At 41.9% G+C, this 19,329-nt stretch overlaps 1 protein-coding gene across 1 annotated transcript in view; it reads right to left on the bottom strand.

The window, feature by feature from the left end:
* The window catches only part of TYW1B (tRNA-yW synthesizing protein 1 homolog B), a 270,344-nt gene that overhangs the window by 40,367 nt on the left and 210,648 nt on the right, over positions 1-19,329 (bottom strand). The window contains 2 exon segments of the mRNA XM_063605909.1: positions 5,973-6,140; positions 18,004-18,114. Of these exon segments, the coding sequence (XP_063461979.1) occupies positions 5,973-6,140; positions 18,004-18,114 (279 nt within the window).

Here is a 19,329-nt window from a genome sequence, read left to right as displayed (position 1 = left end):
AGCTAGAATTCCTGGACTCAAGTGAGTCTCCCGCCTCAGCCTCCCGAGTAGCCAAGACTACAGGCACACAACACCACAGCTGGCTATCGCAACAGTGTTTTAACTGGTTTCTCTGTCTTGCAGCTTTTCAATCCATCCCCTGTAATGCTGCCAGACAATTTTTTCTGAAACACAAATCTTCACTGTGGCACTCCCCTACCTAAAGCTCTTCAGTGCCTCCCCATGCCCTTTAGGGAAATAGGGAAAATGACATTTAGGATGCCATTCAATGCTATCTGTGATCTTAACCCTGCCTAATAATCTCCTTTCCCTGCAACCCTTCTCTTGACCTTCAGCCATCCCAAACTACTTGTGGTTCTCAATGTGCCATGTCTCCGTGCTTCTCCTTGGACCTCTGCTTGTACTGTTTCTGCTTAAATGTTTTTCCTACTTCAGCCATCATTTAAGATCCAGTTAAATGGCGCCTCCTCTGTGAAGCCTCTCCTGATGGGACCAAGTAGTCCTCAGAATGCACCCATTGAGCTCCATTCCATTCTTCCATCATAGCTCTGATTACACTTCTCAGCACTTTTTTTGTTGAGATATTTGTCTTTTTCTGTTAGCCCATTCTTGAAGGCAGGAACTGATATGGTTTGACTGTGTCCCCACCCAAATCTCACCTTGAATGGCAGTTCCCATAATTCCCATGAATTGTGGGAAGGACCTGGTGGGAGATAACTGAATCATGGGGTGGTTTCCCCCATACTGTTCTTGTGGTAGTGAATAAGGCTCATGAGATCCGATGGTTTTATAAGGAGTTTCCTCTTTCGCTTGGCCCTCTTTTCTCTCATCTAACACCATGTAAGAGGTGCCTTCCACCATGATTGTGAGGCCTCCCCAGCCATGTGGAACTGTGAGTCCATTAAACCTCTTTTCCTTTATAAATTACCCAGTCTCGGGTACGTCTTTATCAGCAGCGTGAAAACGGACAAATACAGGGACCACTGTTTACTCATCTTTGTATTCTCAGAGTACCCAGCCCTCTGTATTCTCAGAATACCCATGTGCCTGGCACACATGGGTATTCAACAAACATTATAGAGAATAATGAGGGTCTATCTCAGATTCTCTCCTTTGTCCTGGCGCACACTTGGTGCCATGTCTGCTTTTGCACGGATCACACTGATTTTCAGTCGTTTTCCCCACTAAACCGCGAGCTCCTTGTGGGTGGGGGAAGACCAATAAAAGCAGCAGTAACAACTATTTATTAACTGCCTACTTCACTTCAGGTTCCCTTCTAAGTTCTTTCTTTCTTCTTTTTCCTTCCTTCTTTCCTTCCATCCTCCCTCCCTCTCTTCTCTTCTTCTTTCTCTCTCTCTCTCTTTCTTTCTCGATGGGTTCTCGCTCTGTCGCCCAGGCTGGAATCCTTCTAGGTACTTTAAATATGTTACTTTTAATCTTGATAATGGCCTTGAAAGCAATACTATTAGTATCAATTTTGAATAAGGATAGGAGGGATTTAATTAGAGAGAATGGAGAGACAGAGAGAGAGGAACAGGGAGTCTAGAAGAGTGGTTTAAAATCAGTACAGTAATGAAGAATGACCCACTGGGACAAAGAGTAGAATTCCTGAGTCCATACTGATAAATAAATATATAAATGGGAGGAAAGGGAGGGCTTTTGTTTACAACAGAATGCTGAAGGCAAATGTGGAAGGAGTGGTACACTTACAAAAATCACTATTTTACAATCAATAAAACATTTTATCAGGCAGGAACCATCAATAAGTGCTAAGTCAATGGGGAAACTTTGGTAAGAAGCGAGATACTGCATTGTCTTAAGGTACCTTTTCATAGATAGCTTATCAGGTGCAAAGGAGAGAAACAGAAGAACTGGGTCAAAGTAGTTGGCTGAACAAAATCATCACCACTAACGAGGGAGATGTGGACACCAGGTACCAAGTGTGACACTCTGAAAAGGACACATCGCCAACACAGTATTCCATCTGAGGATATACAACCTCAATCTAGCCACAAGGAAAAATCAGGCAAATATAAAACAAAAACCATTTCTTTTATTTATTTATTTATTTTTTTGAGATGGTCTCACTCTGTTGCCCAGAATAAAGCGCAATGGCATAATCACGGGTCACTGCAGCCTTGACCTCCTGGGCTCAGATGATCCTTCCACCTTAGCCCCCTAAGTAGCTGGGACTACAGGTTCGTGCCATCACGCCCAGGAAATTTTTCTATTTTTAAATAGTGATGGAGTCTCACTATGTTGCCCAGAGTGGTCTTGAACTCCTGGGGTCAAGGGATCCACCTGCCTCGGTCTCCCAAAGTTCTAGGATTACAGGTGTAAGCCACTGCACCTCACCAAGAAACATTTCTATTAAAAGAAAGGGAAGGGGGGAACTGTATTCTTTTAAAATAGCAACATCATAAAAGACAAAGGAAGACTGTGGAAATGTTCCAAATTGAAGGTGACTACAGAGACTTGAGAAGAAAATATAGTATCTGCCTAGATTAGGGGTTGGGTAACTGTGGCTGGTAGGCCCAATCTGGCCACATTTAGCTCACAAACCTGTTTTAAGGACAGTCTTTGCATTTTTAAAAGGTTGTAGAATGAGTAAACAAGCAAAGAAGAATATCTGACAGAGGCTGTATGTGCCTTGCAAACCTCAAATATTTACTTTATATAAAAATTAAAATATTTACTTTATATCTTCTTTTTTTTTTTTTTTTTTTTTGAGATGGAGTCTCACCCTTTCGCCCAGGCTGGAGTGCAGTCGTCCAGGCTCGACTCACTGCAACCTCCACCTCCCGGGTTCAAGGATTCTCCTGCCTCAGCTTCCTGAGTACCTGAGATTACAGGCCCCCGCCACCACACCCAGCTAATTTTAGTATTTTTATTAGAGATGGAGTTTCACTATGTTGGCCAGGTTGGTCTCGAACTCCTGACCTCAAGTGATCTGCCCACCTCAGCCTTCCTCCCAAAGTGCTGGGATTACAGGCATGAGCCACCGCGCCGGGCCCATATTTTCTTTATAAACAAAGTTGGCTGACTCCTATAGAGTAGATCCTGAACTGGAGGAGGAAATGCTATAAAGGACATTACAAGCTGATCTGACAAAATTTGAATATGGATGGTAGATTAAAGTCATGTATCAGTTTACAATTTTGAAGTTGATAACTGTATCGTGGTTGTAAGAGAAAATATTCCTAGTTTTAAGAAATTCACACTGAAACATTTAGGGCAAAGGACCATGACCAATGCAACATTTCCTCAAATGGTTCAGAAAAGACGATGTGTGCACATGTATGCTGGGGGGCAGGGGGCGGGGGTGGGGAAGGGAGGGAGAGAGAACGAGAGAGAACGGGAGCAAAAGAGAGCAAGAGAACAAGCAAATGGCAGAAAAATGGTAACAGGTGATTTTGCAAATCTGTGTCCTTTGTTCTATTTTTATCATTGCACTTTTTTGTAAATTTGAAATAATTTCCAAATTTAAAACAAAAGAAAAAGAAAGAAGGAAGGAAAGAAGGGAATACAGGCTCTAGACTCAGATGCCAGGGCTTAAATCCCATTTCTACTCCTTACTGGCTGTTTCATCTTGAACAAGTTACTGAACCCCTTGATGTGTCAATTTCTCATCCATAAGACAGAAGTCAGACTGGGCATGGTGGCCCATGCCTGTAATCCCAGCACTTTGGGAGACTGAGACAGGCGTATCACTTGGGGTCAGGAGCTCGAAACCAGCCTGGCTAACATGGTGAAACCCCGTCTCTACTAAAAACACAAAAATTAGATGGGTGTGGTGGCTCACACCTGTAGTCCCAGCTACTCAGGAGGCTAAGGCAGGAGAATCGCTTGAAGGGAGGAGGCAGAGGTTGCAGTGAGCCGAGGTTGCGTCACCGCACTCCAGCCTGTGCAACAGAGCAAGACTCCATCTTAAAAAAAAAAAAAACAAAAAAAAAAAACACAGAGGTCTTGATAGTACCTACCTTGTAGGGATGCTGTGAGGATTTAAAAATACACTTGGCGGTGTCTGTCACATATTAAGCATTCACCAAATCAGGTGGTTTTATAAAAATAAAAATAACTGAAGCAGCAATAACTGAATCATGCTATGAGCCAGGTGCTGTGTTAACAATGTATTAACAAAGCTATGTTAACAAAGTGTTTCATAACAATGGCCTCGGCTAGCAATATACCCATTTTCCAGATGAAAAGCTAGACAGGGGCCAAGATTAAAGCCCTCTAATCAATCTGACTCCACGCATAATCTCTTCTCATTCATTACACTACAGAAAGATGAAAGACCTTGCACAAAGTCACCTGGTCAACAAGTGGCAGTGTAAGATTTGTGCCAAGTCTACTTTTCAATTAACCCTGTGGCTTTCCGTTCTTCATGTCTGAGCACTGTGTCCCTTGCTGCACAGCCTGGTGTCCAGAACTCAGCAGGCATTCAATAAACACTTGAAGAACTGAATTGGCTTGAATGAGATGGTTTGCTATCTATTTCCTCTATCCTCATGGGAAAAGAGAAGAAATCTTACAGACTGAAGTAAAGGATTACACTAAAATTAAATTGTCCTGTTTTAAATGTTCCTTTGAATACTGCCAATGGTTTTGAAAGATGCCTTGTAGTATAAAAAAGATCAATGGACTAGAGGGAGAGAAGGCTGTGATTCCAGTTTGACATAGCCATTTAAGCCAGTTTCTTCACAGTTCAGACCTCAGATTCCATACGGAAAAAGTGAGAGGGTTAAATCACATATCTAAAACACCTCAGAAGAGATCTTCTGATCCTAGGCTTGACTTGATTTCTAGAAATAATCTTCTAAATACAATGTACAGAATGCAATCACAGGTAACAAGGCACTGGAGAAGACAAGGCAACATGAATGAGAACCTGCAGAAATGACAGACAACAGACACACGCCCACAGGAACTTTAGTCATTGGAATTATCAGATACAAACCATAAAACAACTCACTTCCAGTACTCAAGAAGATAAAACCCAAGCTTGAAAACTTCGGCAGGGAAATAGAAATTATACAAAATAGCATTTTTGAAATAAACCAAGCAGAAATTATACAATTAAAAAAACATAAAATACAAAATTAAGAAATTAATGGTTGAATTCAATAGCACAGGAGACACAGCTGAAGCAAGACTTAGTGAACTGGAAGATGAATCAATAGAAACTACCCAAAATGAAATATGGAGAGATGGAGAGACAAAAGCACAAAAAATACAAATGAGAAGGCAAGAGATATAAAAAAAAAATATAATGACGTCTAACATATGTTTAATTGGAGTCCTAGAGGAGAACATACAATGAGAAAGAATAAGTATTTAAAGAAATAAAGACTAAGAAATTTTCCAGAACTTCTCCAGAAAATTAGCAAATTATTTTAGTGGCCCACCTCTATCAAGAACTGGATTTTTCCTTTGCTAGGAGTTATTTACTTAAGAAAGATACTAGATTCATATACTTGTTCTATCTAATAAAAGGACTAAAGGGGGAAAAATGGAAATAGTGTTATAAACTAAAATCCCAAACAAAATTCTCCAGATGCCAAGATTCAAGCAATCTAAAATTTGATAGATACCTCAATATTGCTTCTGACAGCTAGAAACCCATATGGGGACTATTTACTATTTTAGCTTTTCCCTGTCATTCCAGGAAAGGACTAGAGGTTATTACAAGGGCATTTTGCTTTTGTTTTGTTAGCATGCACCTTCTAAAAATTGCAAACCAGAAAGTACTTCAAGATGTCCAGAGGAGGGCTAAACAAGAAGCAATTTCACATGGAAAAGAGTTTATGAGCCCAGCAGACAGAATTTAGTGCTTTCTTATTTTTGTTTTGGGAAAGGTAGCAAGCAAGCAGATAATCCCTATAACAATGTAAGAGGAAAATAAAGAGAGAAGAGAAGGAAAGAACGGCAGGGTCAGGGAACAGAAGAATCCATGTTTGAGTTATTCTTACCTTTCTGTGTGCTATCAGGAGGCAATTAGAGTGTTCGTGTTCACATGCAATTTCATAGTCGGGGATCAGATCCACCAACTCGCGGACAAACTGTACCACTTCCTCATGCCAGGGCACGTGGGCCATGGTAAGACTGCTTGCTGAACTTTCTCCGCAGTAGGTAACACCCTGTGGAAACAGTATAACCATCAGAGATGACTACAGACCTACCTGCATGTCATAGAAGAAGACTTTCAGAGCCGGAAAGCCTTCTTGAGGTCAACCAATGCAATCCAGTCCGTATTTTACAGTGAAGAAAGTGAATATAGAGATGATAAAATCTGCCTAGGAGACCATACAAGTAGCTACTGACAAAGACAGCAGGCTGATGCTCTTGCTACTCTATGACATTGCTGGGGCTTAAGTACCTGCGCTTTCTACCGTTGTCACAATCTAGGCTGTCTGGTAACAATAATGTATTTGAATCAATAGCATGTCTTTTGATTCAGATTCATCTGTGCACTATAATTGAGGAATTATGAAGGGGTTATCACCCCTTAGGACAATAATGGGGTCATAGTGGACACTCATAAAAATTCACTGACCAAGTAATTGATTCACTGGGAAAATAAGCTGAGCTTCCATTTTCTAGTATAATTGAGATTGAAACTGGCAAACTTTTTCCTTAAAGTGACAGATAAGGATCCCTTTAAAATTATTATTATTATCATTATTTTTGAGACAGAGTCTTGCTCTGTCGCCCAGGCTGGAGTGCAGTGGCACAATCGCGGCTCACCACAACCTCCACTTCCTGGTTCAAGAGAGTCTCGTGCCTCAGCCTTCCGAGTAGCTGGGATTACAGGCGCCTGCCACCACGCCTGGCTAATTTTTGTATTTTTAGTAGAGATGGGGTTTCGCCATGTTGACCAGGCTGGTCTTGAATTCCTGGCCTCAAGCAATCTACCTGCCCCGGCCTCCCAAAGTGCTGGGATCACAGGTGTGAGCCACTACACCTGGCCTAAAATTATTCTTTAAGGAGTTCATTTTGTAATGCACTTTGAATGTGGTTACATAAACAATCATGCCAAAAGGGAAATATATTTGTGCATGTACCTATATACCTTTACACACAACTACATATACACATGTATTTCACCAACACAGAAATTCTTAAGTACAACTGCAGAAAGTTAAATTATCTAACTCTTTTGGACTCTACCTAATAGCCAAGGCACACAAGACCCCAGAATTTCATAACTAAGTTCTTTATTTGGTAAATTACATAATGGTAAAATGATTAATTTTCTAATGCTAAAAGATTTATCTTATTTCTTGAAATAAATCTTAACTCTGTGGGCTCTTCAAATACCCACAAATCAAACTTTTCTCAACAACTTGTTGAGAAAATCGCAGAAATGATTCTGCTAAGTGGGGAATAACTGGGAGGGAGTGGGGAGAAAGGCACCCCTCATACACATTCACTCACACACACACACAAACACACACAAATACATATAAAGACAGGACACACACACACACCACAGACAAATTGGAGAATGCAGAATGACACTTTTTTTTTTTTTTTTTTTTTTTTGTTGCCCAGGCTGGAGTGCAGTGGCCTGATCTCGGCTCACTGCAGCCTCCGCCTCCTGGGTTGAAGCGATTCTCCTGCCTTAGCCTCCCAAGTAGCTGGGAATATAGGCATGTGCCACCATGCCCAGCTAATTTTTGTATTTTTAGTAGAGATGGAGTTTTGCCATGTTGGCCAGGCTGGTCTTGAACTCCTGACCTCAAATGATCTGCCCATCTCGGCCTACCATGTGCTGGGATTACAGGTGTGAGCCAACACGCCTGGCCAACACTTAATTTTTAAAAACCAACAAATGAGCAGAGTGACCCTGACCCTGATGACAGAGCTGGGACTTGGATGAAGACTCACATGAGCTTTGCCAAACACTCGACTCAAGACAGCTGTTCAAAAAGATGACTGGTGCACTAAACTGTGATGGCCTTTGTGGAATATAAACCACAGCCACCCAGCTTAATTACAATAAACAAGAGAATCTTCTCAGTTTGCCCAGTGATTTAGAGAATTCATTAAACGGAGTTGGAGCTGAAACTGTGCCCCACAGAGTTAAAGAAACCAACGACTAACAGAAATCCTTGTGTTTGCAGGATGGCAGTGTAAGAAAATAAACAACTTGCTAAAACTGCTGAAACTCCCTCTGCTTGTGAGATTTAAAAAAAATGGATGAAATTGGTTGGAACCAACATGGCCAATGGAGTCTGAGTAGAAAGAGCTTGCTGACGTCACAGCCCGAATTTCCACCACATTTCATACTAACTCCCCCTAAACTTGCATATGCAAACCACGAGCAAGCATGATCAAACAGACAACTGCGCGTGTCCGAGGACTTTCCAGATCTCCCTTTCCTTCCACCAATCACTTACTAATCTGAGAATCCATCCCCTAATAAAATCACTGCCTTAAAACCTGCACAGGAAGACAAATTTGAGCTGGACTTAGTGTCTCTTTATTAGTCGACTTGCAATAAAAAAGCTTTCTTTTCCCCCCTCAAAAACCCTATGTCAATTAGTATTGGCTTCCAGAGCATCAGGCAGTGAGCCCCTTTTGCTCAGTAACAGAGCTTAAGGTGAATAAAAAAGGAAAATAATGATATGGTTCAAGAAATCATTACGAAAGCATGGCTGAAAAACTGCTAGCCTTACCAAGTGCATAAAAAACATGAAAATTATTTATTGATAAGCATTAGTCATAAAAGTGTACTCTATCTCAATTTAAATACTGCTTATGTGTGGATTACACAAACAACCATGTATGCAGTAGCTACTTCAAAGGACTTTCTTTTTAATATTTAAAAAGTTAGTTCACTGAATCAGAGTTGTTAGATAAGATCTTGTCTTCGTGAGAACAGCTTTTGAAAATATTTTAATATTTTATTACTCAGCAAAAATAGCCATGAAACACTGAGGGGAGATTTAGTTTGGGAATGGAATGAGAGAATGCCTGCTGCGGTTCATTATCATGACTCCACCCATTCCTTACGACTCTATGATGCTTTATGGTATTTTCACATAAAAGTTCTCATTTTTGCCAGATAAAACCCTTTGAGGAGGCTAGGCACGGTGACTCATGCCTGTAATCCCAGCTCTTTGGGAGGCTGAGGCGGGCAGATCACTTGAGGTCAGGAATTCCAGACCAGCCTTGCCGACATGGTGAAACCCTGTCTCTATTAAAAATACAAAAGTTGGCTGGGCGTGGTGGTGCCCACCTGTAATCCCAGCTACTTGGGAGGCTGAGGCAGGAGAATCGCTCGAACCCAGTAGGCGGAGATTGCAGCAAGCTGAGATAGTGCCTCTCCACTCCAGCCTGGGCAACAGAGCAAGACTCTGTCTCAAAACAAAACAAAACAAAAACCAAACAACAACAACAAAACCCTCTGAGGGAAGCAGTCCTGGGTAACTTCCTGAGTCAACCGCAAAGCCAGAGGCTGCACCGTGACAGAAATGCTCTGGGCAGAAAATGTTCTTGGTGACTTAGACTGGGGGTCACCTCAGGGACCCCGAGCTCTCACTCACAGCCCAATGGCTCTGTCTGGTTTTCTCTCTGCTGCGACTGCCCCACTTCATCCTACCCTCTAGTCTACTGATGGCTTGCCCTGACTTTATTCCTGAGCACAGAATTATCTAAAACTTTCCCTTCATATCACAGCTGTCTGCCACCTTCTCACCCACTCTCACCCTCACCCTCACCCCCAACTCCATTTATCAGAAGCAGCAAGTTCTTCACCCAAAACTCTGAATAAAGAACAGTCTGAAGAAAATAGATGGGTACAGCGTGGTGATGGAAAAGCCAAGTCACTCACATCAGAATCTGCAGGCTGAGGAGTAACAAGCAGACCCCAAGAATGTTCGTGAAGAACAGGATCATTTATGCATCCTTGAGTTTGCAGTGAAAAGCATAACCCACACTTTTATAACCTGTGGCTTTTGGACCCACCCCACTGCCCTAGGAGATGGGGGCTGCTATACTGTGGCTATCTGAGTGTTCAAACCTCATGCTGAAATGTGATCCCCAGTGTTGGGGGTGGAGCCCAGTGGGAGGTGTTTGGGTCACAAGGGCAGTGTCCATCTGTCTGTCTCTCTGTCCGTCCGTCTGTCTCTCTTTCTCTGTCTTCTGCCATGACTGAAAGCAGCCTGTGGCCCTCACCACAAGCAGCTGTTGGCACCATGCTTCTTGTAGAGCCTGCAGAACCATGAGCCAAACAAACCTCCTTTCTTTACAAATTACACAGCCTCAGGTATTCCTTTATAGTGATGCAAACAGACTAAGAAGGGGCCATAAAGTCTTCCTCACTGGCTGCTTGGAGAGTTTGCCTTGGGATTCATGGTCTGTGGGAAAAGCAGTATTTTGCTGGTTTGACTATTTGATATTCTAATTAAACCAACTGGGTGTCAAAAGACTCCTAATACTGTTTTTGTCACCTATAGTTTGATGAGAAAATAAATAATGACTTTATGATTTTTTTTCCCCCACAATATACCCCAAATACTTCATTCCTTTATCCTAAAAATGCTTCAATAACTCCCCTTTAAACCAGCCCGAGCTTCTCACCACGGCACGAGGCCTTCCTCACCTGCCTCCGTAGCTTGCGCTAACAATGGACCATCAGCCATTCAAGCCCCTGTCTTTGGCCATATGCACAAGTAACTCTAGAGCTGGACTGCCCACTCAGCATCCTGTCTGCACCTGGCTAAACCGACCCATCATTTCTTTAACCTCCATTCAGGAACCTCTACGCTATCTGACCCTGATCTTATCACATCCTGTGTAGTTATCTGTTACCAGGTAACTGGTATAAAGAAGCGTCAAAACTCTGAGCCCTTTGAGGGCAGGGGCTGTGCCTTGCTCTTCTTGGCACCCCAAATCAATCTATGCTAAATGATCAAAAAATCAAGTCAGACATTCTTTACGACATTAAACTCCACAACTCTTTTCTAATCCAATACAAAATTTCATTCACATGACTCAGGAGTTTTCTACTCTGTAACAGGTATGAACCAGCTGATAAACGCTGGTTAGGGACTGCTACGTATAAGAAAAACTGACAGTATTCCTCACCTTTGTGGGAGAGAGTGAGGCTATGCTAAGACAATCATTTTGCAGGGTGCATTCTGCAAGGATTGAGCACTAACACACAGCTAGGGTGCCAACAGTAAGTAGTTTTAAATCATTTGACAACAAATAATTACTGAGCACGTCCTATTCTCAAGGTGTAATGCTAGGCAGAGAACACACAGACAGTATTTCATTTACAAATGGATTGTGTTACAAAAGTTTTCAGCAAGACAGATGGTTGTAACATGAAACCTTTTCACAAGCAAGCAAGCAAATAATGACAAGGAAGATTCTCAGGCTAGCAAATAAAGGCCTCTTTAAGCCTAATGAAGCTAAGATACATGCTAATTTACAAGGAATACAGCAGAAAAATATTTTACAAGACTGGTAAGGAAAGAAAAGAGGAAATCGATATGATAAAGCAATAGCCTCTATTGATTTCGTTTAAATAAATGTGCTTAATGGAAAGTGATCTAAAAACTTACTGAATCTGGGCATACATTACCCCATTGAATTCTCAAAACAAACTTATTAAAGAGATATTCTTATGCTAATTTTAATATTGACAGAATTTAGGCTCAAGGAGGATGAATAACCTGTCCTAGGCTACATTGGCACATTTTACGTAGGTATCAAAACTGGGCACTGCCTCTCACCCCACATGAGACTCTAGTAAGTGCAGACTATGGGAGACCCCAGATCTGACACACACACACGGACACACACAAACACACACACATACATACACATACCACACACACATGCACATACACACAACACATACACATGCACACAACACACACACATGCACACACACAACACACATACGTGCACACATACAACACACACAAGTGCACACACCACACACATGCACAACACACACAACACACATGCACACACACTACACAAACACACCACACAAACACACCACGCACTCACACATGTCAGGGAGAAAAGATGCCGAGGGCATGCCTGGCCATGACGCCACTCCCGCATTTACAGTCGCCCTTCCTGACCCAAGGGTTGTTCATGCTACCACTTCTATGACCAAAGTTAAGATGATTTTTCCTTTGACTCACAAAAGAGAAACTGCACACAGGGTAGATAGAAAAAGGAAGGAAGAGTTTCCTAAATCCAATTAGGTTAGTGCTACAAGCAAAATGAGAAAAAGAAGTTGAATGGGGTGATACATACATGTTAGAAACCTTCCTCAAACTGGATTTAGAAATTTGTCAACAATTCAGTACAGTACTCTGAATGCACACACATACACATACGTGTGTGTTTCCCTTTTAAAATCAAAGAACTTAATAACAAAAAGATAAGCAACTCAATTGAAATACAAAGGGTATGAACAGCATTGTGTCTGCATCTGCAGGGAGCTCCAGGCATATCTGTGAATCTAGGGCCAATTTGTATTATTGATTTCACATCTTGGGGGCATTTATATGACCTTGAGGTACCATAATACTAAATTTGAATTCCAAGGCCATTTGAGAGTAAGGCCCTGGAGAGACTTTTCCTTTTTACCAAGCGCACGGGTAGGGAACAAGCCTTCCAAGTGTTACCGTGTCCGTGGGTAAGTTTTTCCCTAATCCATCCTTTCATTGAAGGTGAAAGGGCCTAGTCTTCTGTCCTTTAAACCCGAGTCCTGTCTACTAGGACCATGGAGTACTTCCAGAATGGTCTCTTTTCTTCCAGCTCCAAGAGTGTCTCCCTTACAGCCCTGACAGATATGCACCTTCCCAAACGTATGGTTTTCATAACAGATTCACTTCTAAGTGTTAATCCTTAGAGAGGTTTGAGGTTATAGCCTGCCATATTGCTAGTTCTTATCAAATGTTTTATGGAGAGGTCTTATTATTATTGTTGTTGTTGTTATTTATTAATTTTTTTTTGAGATAGAGTCTTGCTCTTTTGACCAGGCTGGAGTACAGTGGCACGATCTCAGCTCACTGCAGCCTCTGCCTCCTGGATTCAAGTGATTCTCATGCCTCAGCCTCCCGAGTAGCTGGGATTATAGGCACCTGCCACCACGCCCAGCTAATTTTTGTATTTTTAGTAGAGACAGGGTTTCACCATGTGGCCAGGCTGGTCTCGAACTCCTGACCTCAAGTGATCTGCCTGACTGGGCCTCCCAAAGTGCTGGGATTACAGGCATGAGCCACCAGGCCCAGCCAATGATTTTTAAAACTCCTCTATTTTAGAAATTTTTAACTTTAATTAATAAGACAACAATGACAAAAAGATGTATTTTCAGACATTCTGTAGTTTAAACCTATTGAACAGGAAAAGCATGCCTTCTCCATTTACTGATTTCATTTGTCTTTTGAATTACAAACCAATGCATGCTCGTTGTAATAATCCACACACTACATAATTACAAAAAGTAAAATTAATAAACATTTCCCTCCCCTTCTCCCAAATAGGTCACTGTAAACAATCTGACAGATATCCTTCCATACTTTTCTTACATAAATACATCTGAACATACAACATTGAAAATGTAATCAAGGATGTAAAAATGCAAACTAAAATTTAAAAAATGGAATTGCATAATAAATATTACTCTAGAATTTGTTTTGCCTCTTAGTAGCAGTATGCTATATTCTGTAAATATCCCTTTTGCGACTACAGCATCAAAGGAAGAATCTCATTAACTTGCTGGACAAATGACAGGTAAGTTAACAAAGCATGAGACTGACCTCCAGTGACCAGGCATTTGACATTCATTGCAGGACATTTCTCCCTGGGGTCTTTTATCAAAGATATGACATGACTGAATGTGCCTCCCTCTGAAGTAACATGAACTGTTATTTATTACATTATATTTTATCATCAAAATATTTATTTTAAGCCAGGCGTGGTGGCTCACGCCTGTAATCCCAACACTTTGGGAGGCCAAGGCGGGTGGATCACCTGAGCTCAGGAGTTCAAGACCAGCCTGGGCAACAAGGCAAGACCCTGTCTCTACAAAAAGTACAAAAATTGGCCAAGCGTGGTGGTGTACACCTGTAATCCCAGCTATTTGGGTGGCGGAGGCATGAGAATTGCTTGAACCCAGGAGGCGGAGGTTGCAGTGAACCGAGATTGTGCCACTGCGCTCCAGCCTGGGAGACAGAGTAAGACCCTGTCTCAAAAAAAAAAAAAAAAAAAAAAAATTTAATTGTGGTTATACATTTCTCCGAGAGTTTTCAATTATAAAATCTCTCAGAGTAGGTCATTTTACTTTTATAGATTTTTGCCTATTTTCAATAAAACATTCATTTCCCAAATAGCACATTCACATAAAATTTTTCATCTCCAGAGCTTTAACAAGGCCTATCACATGGAGAGAGCTCAAAAATATTGTTGAATGCAAGGACAAAATAGTAAAATGGAAATTTGGAAAGAAAACTCTGTTGTTAATATCTTAGCTAGGCCAGGTGCAGTGGCTCATGTCTGTAATCCCAGCACTTTGGGAGGCTAACGTAGAAGGACTGCTTGAGGCCAGGAGTTCAAGACCAGCCTGGGCAACATAGTGAGACCCCATTTCTATAAATACAAAAATGTTTTAAATTAGCCAGGTGTGGTGGTGTGCATCTGTCGTCAAGCTACTTGGGAGGCTGAGGTGGGAGGATCACTTGAGCCCAGGAGCGGGAGGCTGAGGTGGGAGGATCACTTGAGCCCAGGAGCTGGAGGCTGCTGTGAGCCATGATTGCACCACTGCACTCCAGTCTGGGCAACCGAGCAAGACTGTCTCAGAAAAACAAAACATCTCAGCTATAGACAGAAGGCTTTATCTATTTCCTAGTGATGTTCATAGTTTGGTGAACCAAATAATACCCATCAGAGAATTATACTGTTTACCAAGTAGCTGTCTTTCTTTAAAAAATAATGTTGACTGATTTTTTTCAGATTTAAAATACCTGTTCTTTATAGAAAAACATGACTGTGAAAGTAAGAAAGGAGGGGGGAGAGGTGGGGCGGGGGGGAAGAAAGGAAGGAAATGAAAAAAGGGGAGATCCAGCCAAGCTGCTTTATTATAATAGAGGTTTTACTGCAACATAATTTGAGGCAGCATTCTTTAATAGCTAAATCATAAATTAAAACACCACTAATCTCTGATGTTGGCAAGGTTTGCTTAAGCTGATCCATATATTTTCAGCTGCAGTTTGTATCTTTGCATCATTAGAGCTCCTGCCAAGAGTAGCCTTTTGAAATTAAGTGCAATTTCAAGAGTGTCTTCAGCCTGACCAGAGATAAAATGTTACGTACTCAGACAGCAGTATTTCATCTGTTCCCACCTCCCCACCCCCTAGAGTAACACCAAAAGCTAAACTCACCAAAAGACAGCTGTAAAACCTCTGATATGACACAGACAGGGTTCAGTTTCAAAGCCATAAACGGAAATGAGCAGAGTTGGCTTTCCCAGACAGGGTACATTTTCTCAACACTTCTCTTGTCTTGTGGACTCTTAGTTGCCCAAAAAAGCCATTACTTCCAATCATTATTTCTAGCCCTATCTTATCCCTGAAACTTCGAGCTGATAAAACCTATGATCTATTTAAACTTCTACTTGGATATTTAAAAGATATCTCAAATTTAATGTGGCCAACAGGGAGCTCAACATTTCTCCCCAAATATGTCCCCTTTTCCCTCCTGGTTTCCTGTATCTCAGCAAACAGTTTCACCATCCACGCAATGGCTTAAGCCAAAAACCCAGGTGCTATTCTTGATTCTTTTTTCGTTCAGCCTGTACCTATAATCTAGCAAAACGTTTTATTGGTTCTACTTCCAAAAGGAATCCTAAATGCACCCACTGCTCTCCAGCCCTAGTCCCACTGACCTTCCCCAAACCATCTCTTGCTTGGACTAACCACTCACTTTGTGACTGTTGTGCCTACTCTACTGCCCTCTATAACCAAGCCATGCTGCAGCAGTGGGGTGATCTTTTAAAATCACAAATCAGACTGCATCTCTCCCCAGCTTCACGCCCTTTCCTAGTGCACCTATATTTACAAAGCTTACCATCAAACTTAGTTTAAAATCCAATCCCCTTATCGTTGCTTGAAAGGCCTCATAAAAGCTGCCCCAGCCCACTGCTCTGATTCATCCTACGCCACTGCCAACCTCAGCCACTCCACTAGGATAGCACAGGACCTCCATGCACTAGCACCACCTGCCTGGAACGCCCTTACCCCAGGTTTCTGCTTACCATTTACGTATCAGTTTTTAAAATGTCATCTCAGGCCCGGCGCGGTAGTTCTAACCCTGTAATCTCAGCACTTTGGGAGGCTGAGGTGGGTGGATCACTCAAGGTCAGGAGTTCGAGACCAGCCTGGCCAACATGGTGAAACCCTGTCTCTACTAAAAATAGAAAAATTAGCCAGGTGCGGTAGTGGGCAGCTGTAGCACCAGCTACTTGGGAGGCTGAGGGAGGAGAATCGCTTGAACCCGGGAGGCGGAGGTTTCAGTGAGCCGAGATCACGCCACTGTACTCCAGCCTGGGTGACAGAGTGAGACTTCATCTCAAAAAACAATAACATAACATAACATAACATAAATAAAATAAAATAAAATGTCATCTCAGAAAAGCTTCCCTAAAATAGTCAACCACCATATCTAGTAAAATAATATATGCATTTACCCTTTGACCCAGCAATACACTCATCGGAATCTATCCCAAAGAAACACTTGCAAAAATGTGAGAGGCAAGCAGACATTATGTGACTCCTGATTGGAGTATACAGGACCACAAGTGAAATATTCCTGAAATACAAACAAACCCATACACACATGCACCCCTGAATTTAATCAATCTTCTCTTGATCTAACTATAGGCACCAATCCACAGGATGCACAGAAACATGCAATCAACAAAATCTAAAATATAAACATAGGGCATCAGCCAAGATGCATGATCCATTTTCTACAGCAAAGTGATTTCTAAGAGGAAAAACAAAACACATGGAAGACGAAATTAAAATTTTTAGTTGAAAATTTTTAGGTATGAGCCCAGTACTCTGAATAACTGTTTCGAAAGAATACACATCAGCTGGGCACAGTGGCTCACACCTATAATCCCAGCACTCTGAGAGGCCGAGGCAGGACGGTCGCTTGAGGCCAGGAGTTTGAGACCAGCCTGGGCAAAACAGTGAGACCTTCTCTCTACAAAAAATAGCCAGGCATAGTGGTGTGCACCTCTAGTCCCAGCTACTCAGGAGGCTGAGGCAGGAGGACTGCTGGAGCCCAAGAGTTGGAGGCTGCAGTAAGCTACGATCACAGCACTGCACTCCAACCTGGGTGACAAAGTGAGTCTTTGTCTCAAAATAAAATAAAATAAAATATGAAATAAAGTAAATAAAATAAGAGTAGATATCTTTTAGGAATATATGCTGAAATAATTCTGGGTAAATGATATAATTTTGGTGGTTTGCTTTAAAATAATCTGGGCTAAGAGCAGAGAAAATGGGTAAAGGTATAATTGAAACAACTCTGGGTCATGAGTTGATCATTTTTGAAGGTGAGTGATGGGTGGATGGGAGTTCATTAGACCAATCTCTCTATTTCCGTATATGTCTGAAATAAAGGTTTATGTAAAAGTCAACCAATTACTCACCACCACACTATTTTATTTCTCAGCATATTCATGTCACTACATGGTTTTTAATGACTCACTTTGTGTGGACTGTCCATCCTCCCACTAAAGTACTAGCTTTATAAGAGCAAGAGCTTGGTCTTCTTGACTGCTATTATCCCCAAGGCCTAGAACAATTCCAGGTTCTTGATGAATATTGATTATGAAATGAATACATCAATAAAATTCCTGGGACCTCTAGAGTTTTACAAGGTTTTAACTCCACGATGGCCAACGAAGCACCACGATTCTTTGTCACTCCACCACGGCCACCAGAGTCAGCAGGGGCTTACCTTCACTTCAATGAAGTCAGGATTCCCCAGGGACACGAGCTGCACGTAGGCCTGGAGCTCGTCCATGTTCCATGCTTTCACGAGCGTCGGTCTGTAGACAGTTTGTTGTTGCTAAAACAAAGGAAAAGCCAACTTCGTTGTTATCTTGGTGGACGTCACCTCTTAACCTAGAGGGTTTCTCAAGCTTTTTCAACCCAGAGAACCCAGGGCAGGCAAAACTCATCATGAACTTTTGTAAACTGAAGCTATATTTTGAGGAAAGATGAAACAAAAATAAACACTATGATTCTAACGTGCCTTATGGAAGGCACATGAGATACTGACATATTTCTTTTCTCTGCCCCACAACATTTAACACTATGCTAGGCACCCAGAGGTTTCTTGACACAGACACACTGAATTACATTTAGTAAGGAATGATAAACTGACCAAACAGTGTTAGGCTATAAAAAATTAATTGAAATGCCCTCTAGGCTTTCAGGTAATAATCATCCAAGTTGTTGGTGACAAGAATTGTTAGCAAGTCCTGTCTTCTTTCCTACTCCCTCATTATTTAATGATCTCTTGGCATTTCTTGCTGGCAGAAAAGGTACATGGATGGATTATCAATGTTGCCATTTGTGTGCCACATAACCACAAGAGGGACTGGCTTTCTTTCTTTTCTTCTTTATTTTTTTAGAGACAGAGTCTCGCTCTGTTGTCCAGGCTGGAGTGCAGTGGTGCAATCGTAACTCACCACAGCCTCTATCTCCTGGACTCAAGTGATCCTCCTGCCTCAGCTTCCCAAGTAGCTGGGACTACAGGCACATATCATCATGCCCGGCTAAGTTTAAAAATTTTTTTAGAGATGGGGTCCTTGCTATGTTATTCAGGCTGGTCTCGAACTCTGGGCCTTAAGTGACCCTCATGCCTGAGGCTTCCAAAGGGCTGGGATTATAGGCGCACACCACTGAGCCAAGCTAGATTTCTGAAAATGTAATTAGACAATAGGCATTAAAGCCTTTAAAAAGCTTACACTCTGACTTTGTAGCTCCCTTTTAGAACCCAAAACAAATGATTAAACATTCAAAAACACTAAAAAATCTCAGGACAACATTATTAATAATGGCTTAAGGCCGGGTGTGGTGGCTCATGCCTGTAATCCCAGCACTTTGGGAGGCCGAGGCGGGGGGATCACCTGAGGTAAGGAGTTTGAGACCAGCCTGGCCAACATGGTGAAACCCCACCTCTACTAAAAATACAAAAATGAGCCAGGCGTGGCGGCGTGCACCTGTAATCCCAGCTACTTGGGAGGCTGAGGCAGGAGAATCATTTGAACCTGGGAGG

This window comes from Pan paniscus, chromosome 6, assembly GCF_029289425.2.
Source record: "Pan paniscus chromosome 6, NHGRI_mPanPan1-v2.0_pri, whole genome shotgun sequence".
Lineage (NCBI taxonomy): Eukaryota > Metazoa > Chordata > Mammalia > Primates > Hominidae > Pan > Pan paniscus.
The sequence above is the reverse complement of the archived record's forward strand: the minus strand, read 5'-3'. Positions and strand labels throughout refer to the sequence as shown.